The sequence below is a fragment of the Danio rerio genome, chromosome 8, assembly GCF_049306965.1.
Source record: "Danio rerio strain Tuebingen ecotype United States chromosome 8, GRCz12tu, whole genome shotgun sequence".
Classification (NCBI taxonomy): domain Eukaryota; kingdom Metazoa; phylum Chordata; class Actinopteri; order Cypriniformes; family Danionidae; genus Danio; species Danio rerio.
Window position 1 is genome coordinate 5935768 of NC_133183.1, and position 9233 is coordinate 5945000.

Here is a 9233-nt window from a genome sequence, read left to right on the forward strand (position 1 = left end):
GACTTATACATTTTTTATATATTGCTATCAAAAAGTATGAATTGTAGTCACTAAATATTAGCTTGTTTAAAAGTATCCTATTATGTCTCTTTTTACAAGACGTAAAATAAGTCTCTGATGTCTCTAGAGTGTGTGTGTGTGTGAGGTTTCAGCTCAAAATACCACACAGATAATGTTATATAACTCTCTGGTTTTCACCCTTTTGATCCTAATTGTGGCAATTTGGTGACTGTCGCTTTAAATTCAAATGAGAGTGTGCTCTTTTTTTAAAGAGGGCCGATCTACGAATGCCTGTGTGTCAGCATATTGGCAGATTCAGAAGCAAGACTAATGTGCTATGCTAATGAGGGAGAGATGGGCGGAGCTTTTCCCCTCTGATGACTTGTACGAAGGGAGATTGTCAATCACAGTGTTTCTGCAGACTGTTTTTATCAAGTGTGATTGAAAAAGAAATTTATTTGTACATTTTAATCATTAGAAGCTGGTTGTATTCACACACAACTGTATTTAAACCCCTTAGTAAGGTTTAGTAACCCTTTAGTACTCTAACCCTTGGGCTATTTGTGCTTTTGGACACACTGGGAAGGAAGACACACCCTACATAGTGCACATAACACACCTCAGCAGGATGACCCTGAACATAAGCAACTTTTGCCAGCAGACTGAGACAGTGACAGGCTTCAGGATGAAGATCATCACACACACGACTGAAGAGATACGACGCTTCTTTCAGCTGCTCGTACGCCTTCTCCAGCAAACCTACGGGAAGATCATTATAATATTGTATTTCACAATAAAAGCTTCAAGCAACTATCATAGAAAAAGCATTTAATACTATCATATTGGTCGATGAATACCTTTCTGAAGGCTGTTTTGGGCCGCCATGAACATCCGCGTGGCGTCGCTGGTTGTCATCGTGATGTGTTTGACGACAGGAAGAACATTGAGCACATCATCAGGAGAGATGGGAGCTTTGTTACGACTGTCAAAGGCATATTCTCTGAGACGAAGCTGCGGGACGTTCACAAAACACAGCAATGAGAAAGAGTTTCCTGCGGACATTGACTGAAAAAATCATTTTCAAAGTCAGGTGGTATAATGGCATGTCTCAGCACTCTTGCTCACCTAGGCTGCCTTTATTTGATTATACATAAAAATAAAAAGATGATATTGTGATTTTTAAATGATGTAAGCTTTCTAGGCAAGGCAAGGCAAGGCAAGTTTATTTATATAGCACATTTAATACACAATGGCAATTCAAAGTGCTTTACATAAACAAGAATAAAAGAAACAAGTAAAATAAAAATAAAAACAAATAATAAAAATGCGTAAAAACAAAACAAAACATAAAAACAGGCTAAAAGCCGATTCACCCTGCTTTGACTGAACTCTTGGAACTTCTAGTTTATATGATCCTAATGATCTGAGTGATCTGTTAGGTTTGTATTCAGTGAGCATATCTGTGATGTATTTAGGTCCTAGGCCATTTAGTGATTTATAGACCAGTAATAATACTTTAAAATCTATTCTGAATGTAACTGGCAGCCAGTGTAAAGACCTGAGGACAGGTGTGATGTGCTCTGATTTCCTGCTTCTGGTCAGAATTCTGGCTGCAGCATTCTGGATGAGCTGCAACTGTCTGACTGTCTTTTTAGGAAGACCAGTGAGGAGTCCATTACAGTAATCCACCCTGCTGCTGATAAAAGCATGAACAAGTTTCTCTAAGTCTTCACTGGAAACAAAGCATCTGATTCTTGCTATGTTTTTGAGATGACAGTATGCTGATTTACTGACTGCTTTGACATGACTGTTGAAACTCAGATCTGACTCCAGAGTCACACCAAGATTCTTGACCTTATTTTTTGTCGTTTGACCTTTAGTGCCAGGGTACGCATTTACCTTGAGAACCTCATCTTTGTTTCCAAACACAATCATTTCAGTTTTCTCTTTGTTTAACTGAAGAAAGTTTTGGCACATCCAATTGCTCATTTCATCAATGCATTGGCAGAGGGTGTCAATGGGGCTGTAGTCATTAGGCAGTAAGGCTAGGTAGATCTGAGTGTCATCAGCATAGCTGTGGTACATGAATTCAACTTGAATATATTTAAAAATGTAATTTATTTCCGAGATGCAACGCTGAATTCGGCTCCAGTGTCACTTCAGAAATTATTCTAATTTGCTGATTTTATTAATTAACATTAATGTTGCTTCTTATTAAAATTATCACAGTTATGTTGCTTCATATTTTTGATATTCCTGCTCGAGTTGGAGAAAATGAAAATAAGGTTGGGGGAAAATAAGAATAGAAACAAAATTTAAAGCTGAAAAAGAAGTACAGTGGGGAAAATAAGTAGTGAACATGTCACCATTTTTCTCAGAAAACATATTTCTAAAGGTGCTGTTGACTTGAAATGTTCACCAGATGTTTATAACAACCAACGAAATCCATATATGCAAAGAAAACAAATCTGATTATTTTAAAAATGAAGTTATGTGTAATAAATTGAAATGACGCAGGGAAAAAGTATTGAACACATGAAGAAAGGGAGGTGTAGAAAGGCAGTGAAAGCCCAGACAGCAGCTGAAATATCTCAGTAGTTCTTCAGCAACTTCCTCTGAGTAATGAATATATGCTGCATCAGTTCAACTTCCTCTATTAGCAGGAGGATGAAGATGAAACCAGGGTGAACATTTCAGCAAGAAAATGATCACAAATACAGCCAGAGAAACTCTCATATGCTTTCAGAGAAATAAAATCAATTGGTTTTTACCCAAATCTGATTAAATTCCATAGTGCCCTAGCAAAATGATTACTCTTGTTACGCTCCGGGAATTTTCCCTGTGTGTCTCTCTCTTTCGCTCTCTCCTTCTCTCTTGCACACACGCACACCTGTTCTCTCTTTCGGTTTTACAGGTTCAACCCCCTTCAGATTGCTATTGGCTGTAGGATCAGTCAATCATCATTATCTTCAGTGATGTGGCAGCTTCTGCGGCCAATCTGAGTGGTCGCCAGGTTTTTAAAAAGACAACGAGTGGGACGCCGGACAGAGGCTTTTGCGTTCCTGTTTTGATCTGCCTCCCGTTATTACTTTTGTTTTTTGGTACTTAATATTGCTTTGCCAAAGTTGTTATTGCCATCTTGTTTATTTTCTAGTGGTGGGCTGTTATCGGCGTTAACGCGAGACTCTTATCGGGCAAAAAAAAAAAAATATCAATGTTAATCTATTCTCAAAGTTGGGTTGGGAGCTGGGTCTATTCTGAGCAAGCTATGATGACTTTCACCTTGATATTTAAGTGCGGATGTATACCTGACCGGTGATCCGCCTGACAAAAAAAGTGCCCTCCTGAATCAAATCAGCAGGATGCCTGACTTTGAGTTCAGCAGTTTCACTTTAATTCATGAACATTTTATTCATGTCCTCATGACAAACAGGTATTAAACGCAAATAAGGAATAAGGAATGGTGAGAGTGTTATGGAACTTACTAATGCACGCCAAATGGAAAGAAAAAAATTTCGCAATGTGTGTGTGTGTGCGTTCCTTTACTGACAGCCGTGTATATGTGTGTGTGGATCTTGTCGAAAAATATGGCGAAAAGTCCTTCATGACGGTAATAGTTTGATTGCAGTGTTTACTTCAATAATGCCACTAATATCTGCATACTCCACATGTCTTAATTCCATTTCTGTGTAGTTCAGTTTTGACTTTAGTCGAGTTAAGGTGATCAAAAATTGCTGTTTGGAGCTTATATAGGCCTACAGTTAAAAATTCATGTTTAACTGAATAAACAGTGAGTAAACACAAGTACATCTTATTGAACATCATTTATTTTCATCACCAATTATCATAGTAGAACAGTTTCTCAACCAGTTTGTGATGCATCTTGGAAACAGGAGATGAGCCCCTAGTCTAATGCGCCACCTGGCTTGAAAACTCATTCTCAAAGACTTATTTTTTGAGTAGCACACATATTCTGAATGCCTTCTGCAGTATTCAAATGAGCCATTTTAATCTACATTAATTCCGAGATTAATCTAGATTTTAAAAAATGAATCTATGTTCACCTATATTATTTTCATTCATTTTCTTTTTTATACTTCATTTAAGATTATTTGCTGATATTCGTTGTTTTCCCCAGGGGGATTTGGAGAGGTAGATGTCACGTGACGTACATTCTTACATCAACTAGGGAAAACACCAGGTTTAGGAGTGAGCGCTGGCTTTGTATTTTTCTGTTTGGTTAAGTTTAGAGTAGGAAAGTTAGGGCGTGTAAATGCCGAAGACTTACTTTTGAATATTTAAAGGTAAGAGGATTATACTGAGTTGATTTTTGGTTTTGTTTTTTTCTTTCAGCACCCCTTTTGTCCTCTTCCCCTGCGGGATTTATTGTTTTGGGTTATTTTGTCATTATAAATTATATATAATTTACCTTTTGTGTTATTTGTTGTTATCTATATTATTATTCTTTATTATTACTATTTTCTGTTTATTTTAAATTTTTGTATAATAAATTATTCTCTTTTTGGCAGTATTTTGCTTGATGCATGGTTCTTCTTCTCCCATATTACACAAAACTGTCAGAATGTAAATGTTACTTACTTCAGTCCCTAGTCTGACATCATGAAGTCGTAACACTCTCAAGGTTTCGATTCATTCAAATTATTTGTGGTCCAAACTAAAAACTTTCCAGCATGCTCTTTCAAATTTACCCCGTGCCTAACTCAACGCAATACCTGAATCCCAGTCTTCAAGCACATCTCTCTCAACAAGGACATCTTCTGGAGTCCGTACTGCTCAACTAGATGGTCCACATTTGATCTGCAAAAATAAGACTTCATGAAAACGCTGTAATGAATGCATCTAAAAGTTTGGTCATGATCTTAACTCACCCTAACCCTTCTTTAAATCTGTATGTTTCTTGCGCGTCCTGACAGATCAGACTCCACAGTTCATTCCCACTGAGGGCGTTCCATGCAGCGCTGTCTGTAGCCCCGGCCCCTCCACGGCCACGCCTCCTGGAGCGCTTCTTAGACTCTTCCCCATTGGAGGCTGAACTGAAGTGTGGCACCAATAAGCAGCAGAGGAAATGACTGACAGCTGCTGACAAGTTTGATGTCTCTACTCCCTGAACAACATAATAGATACAGGTTACATATACATACACAAACAGTCAGAATTATAAGCCCCACTGTTTGTTTGTTTTTTTCCCCCCTAATTTCTGTTTAACGCAGAGAAGATTTTTTTTTAGCATTTTCCTAAACATAATAGTTTTAATAAGTAATTTCTAATAATTGATTTATTTTATCTTTTGTGATGATGACAGTACATAATATTTGACTAGATATTTTTCAAGACACTTCTATACAGCTTAAAGTGGCATTTAAAGGCTTAACTAGATTCATTAGGAAAGTTTGGGTAATTAGGCAAGTTATTGTATAATATATATATATATATATATATATATATATATATATATATATATATATATATATATATATATATATATATATATATATATATATGTGTGTATGTATATATATATATATGTATGTATGTATATATATATATATATATATATATATATATATATATATATATATATATTTTTTTTTTTTTTTTTGTTCTGTAGACTATCGAAAAAAATCTAGCTTAAGGGGTCTAATAATTTTAACTGTTTTTATTCCAGCTGAAATAAAATAAATAAGACTTACTCCAGAAGAAATTAAATTATCAGACATGCTGTGAAAACTTCCTTGCACTGTTAGGGGGGGCTAATCATTTTTATTTTATTTTTTAACATTTATTTGTGATTATTTTCTCAAGCTTTAACAAAACATTGCCGCCGAAATGAATTAGCAAACAATTAAAATTAAAATACAATTACAACAGGAATAGATAAAAGTATAGCAAAATTAAAAAAAATTCATAATAATAGTAAATAAATAAATAAAAATAATATAATAATAGTAAATTAATAAAGAATAAATAAATAAACTTAAAAAATAATTCAAATAAATAATTACCTACAGTACATGATAATACAAATCCATATTCTGTAACATTTATAGTGGTCTTTTACATAAATATCAAACTAAACCGTATGGGTGATCACAATTAAACCTGTTTGCACAGATTTATTTATATAAATCAGTTAAAGGAGAGTCTTCCTTTTTTCAAAATATGTGATCATAGGTTGCCATGTCTCATAAAATTTTTGGACAAATCCTTTCATTAAATACTTAACTTTCTGTAATTTCAGATATCAAATCAGATCACTCATCCACATTGAAGCTTCAGGTGAAGCTGCTGATTTCCACTCAAGTAGTATTCTTCTCCTTGCTAAAAAAGTAGCGAAGGCGAATTAATTGTTTCCCTAGTTTGTCAACAATATAATGTGTTCCGGTACACCAAAGATAGCTAACTCAACGCTAGGTTTTATCTCTAAATTAAAGGCGTAATTTAATGTTTTAAATATTTGGTGGGCTAATATTTCTGACTTTAATATATATCTATCATTGAAACAATGAGTTTTGTATAAAAATAAACATGATTTGACATACCTGAATGTATCCACTGAAGAACCGCTGTGCACAGCGCACCACAATTTCTGCAAACGCCAGTCTCTGAATAAGACAGTAAAAGATGATTAGTACCACATCTGAATTCAATCATCATTCAAATCCACAATGGTTTTCTTACCTTGATGTGTCTCAGCTGATGTTTGAAATCTGATTGGCTGATGGAGGAAATCAGGTGACCCAGATAACGGAGGTTTATGCCTTTCTGATGGAGGGCTTGCCGTAATGATGCTCCATCCATCGGCACATCAGAGCTTTGAATGCAGTCGTTCATCTGAAAATGCATGATGATATTTTAGGGTTTTTTGAAAGAATTGATTGCAAAAATGTATGTGGATGGTCAGATTTCTGTTCTTGAACAGCGTTTCTTAAAGTATTATGAAGGTAGATATGATTTTTTCAAAGATCCTTTTGAGGTTTAAGTTAATATTAGTGCTGGGCAAAGATTAATCAGATCCAAAATAAAAGTTTGTTTGGATGTAATATTTGTGTGTGTATTTTCGGAATGAACCGCCAACTATTCCAGCATATGTTTTACGCAGCGGATGCCCTTCCAGCCACAACCCAGTACTGGGAAAGTGTGTGTATTTTACATATTTATTATGTATATGTGATACACACACACACACATTCTTATAAACAAAACTATACAAAAACCTTTTGCTACATAGATATCTGCATTTATATATAATTTGTATCATATACATATATGTTTTATTTCTAAATATAAATAAACATTTTCTCAAAAATATGCATGCATGTGTGTATTTATATATACATACTGTAGTAAATATACACAGTACACACAAATATATTATCTCAAAACAAACCCTTATTTTGGATGCGATTAATCATGTGAACTTTTTGCCCAGGGGTCCTTTCTTCGTACCTCGCTTAAATGATCTAAGATGATTTTGCCGATCCTGGATCTTTTAATCTTGATAACTGATCTCTGAATAATTTGGTTCTTCAAACAGGTTCGCGAATCAGATTAGAATGTCTGGATGAACTGATCTGAGATCGCTGCGTGTGTTGTGAAGGACAGATCTATCGATCCTCGAAATCATGATCAGTAATGCAACGATTGGCTGACGAAACAGCAGCGTAATGACATCATCTGATTAATATTCAATTATCCATGTGAGCAAAATCACATTAAATTAGCAGTCGACGGTTTGTTAAATATGACACGCAATAACTTTCCACATATGTTGTGAACTGCAGACTTTACACTTTCATGTGTCAAGAGTATTCATCATGTATTTCAATGCATATCAATGTATTTAGTACTACATTTAGAAAATATTTTCTTTATTACAGTAGCCGTTTTTTTAATCGCTGTATGGAATAACTGGATGTTTACAAAAGCATATTGGTAAAGGCGTCTGCAACTTTTGTGAAGCATAATCACTGGCATATTTACTGTCAAAACATGTTTATGACTGCATTAATGTATTATTATTTTTTTTTTTTAAAAGTCACATTTTCTGCATTTCTATTATCATACACAAATTGTACTAAAGCGATCTAAAAAGTTCATATCAATAAATTTTCTCTTTGTACTTTCATTTCAAGGGTGCAGATTGCATAAGTTTTGTTAATATAACTTTATTTATTTTATTAATAACTATAACTTTATATATATAGTTAATTTTTTTAAACTATTTTCCCAAGTGTATATAACTACTACTGTAAGAAAATATCATAATTCGGTACTTTCTCTATTATCTTTGCTTGAACTGACCCGATCTAATCCTGTTTATATGAATTGAACCTGCTTCCGATCAGGTTTGAGCTAGCAGAACTGTTGCTATGACAACAACTCTCAGATCAGCTTTGAAGAACGAAACGATCCTGAATCGTGTCAAATCGTCAATATCCAAATCCAGCTAACTGAGTAATCCACGTACGAAGAACGGACCCCAGGACTAGTTAATACCATCACAATATGTAATCATATAGTGAGGAACACAATGAATTGTTTGTTGTATACTTTATTGTTCCTCAAGGACAAATTTTCTGTGGACTCACACAGCACGTCAGACACAATGACAATTAAAAATAAGCCAACATGCAAAAGAATTACATACATTTTTGATCAGTGTTAAACAGTCTGATTGACACTAAATAAGAGTTCTTAAGTCTGTTTCGCTTCCAGCAGAAAGTTCTGTATCTTCTTCCAGAAGGTAAAAGATTGTAAAATGGAAAAAGTACATGAGATGGGTTACTTAAAATTCTTTTCGCTTCATTCAGAGTGCGTTGCTCGTAGGGTGTTTGTATACTAGTAAAAGTTTCAGATCCTGTTAGTTTTGTAGCAGTTCTGATAATATTCAAAAATTTTGATTTTAGATTTACAGAAAGATTGCCATACCATGTAGATAGACCATACCTACATACACCATTAAGAGGATCATAAAGTCAGCTGAAAGGTCTGTTGGAGTCAAAATGACGAACTTATCAAGGAACTTTACCAACACCGTTGTCTGTCTAGGGCAAATAACATTTTAGGGGATCCAACCCACCCTGGTCATAGCCTGCTCTCACTCATGCCATCAGGCAGGCGTTACAGAAGTCTGAGGAGCAAATCAGTGCGGTTTCGTTTTTATCCTGTCATTATAAGACTTTTAAATAATACCATTTCTTAAGCATTAGTTG

General features: G+C 34.8%; 2 protein-coding genes across 2 annotated transcripts in view; one reads left to right on the forward strand and one right to left on the reverse strand.

Moving 5' to 3' along the window:
• Nucleotides 1–9233, forward strand: part of myl2b (myosin, light chain 2b, regulatory, cardiac, slow) — a 271503-nt gene that overhangs the window by 121863 nt on the left and 140407 nt on the right. The gene's annotated exons all lie outside the window — the stretch shown is intronic.
• Nucleotides 1–9233, reverse strand: part of si:ch211-166a6.5 — a 69230-nt gene that overhangs the window by 9241 nt on the left and 50756 nt on the right. The window contains exons 16-21 of the mRNA XM_073910878.1: nt 6700–6852; nt 6561–6623; nt 4890–5125; nt 4734–4818; nt 858–1011; nt 620–759 (exon numbers count right to left, since the gene is read on the reverse strand). Of these exons, the coding sequence (XP_073766979.1) occupies nt 620–759; nt 858–1011; nt 4734–4818; nt 4890–5125; nt 6561–6623; nt 6700–6852 (831 nt within the window). The remainder of the gene's footprint in view (nt 1–619; nt 760–857; nt 1012–4733; nt 4819–4889; nt 5126–6560; nt 6624–6699; nt 6853–9233) is intronic.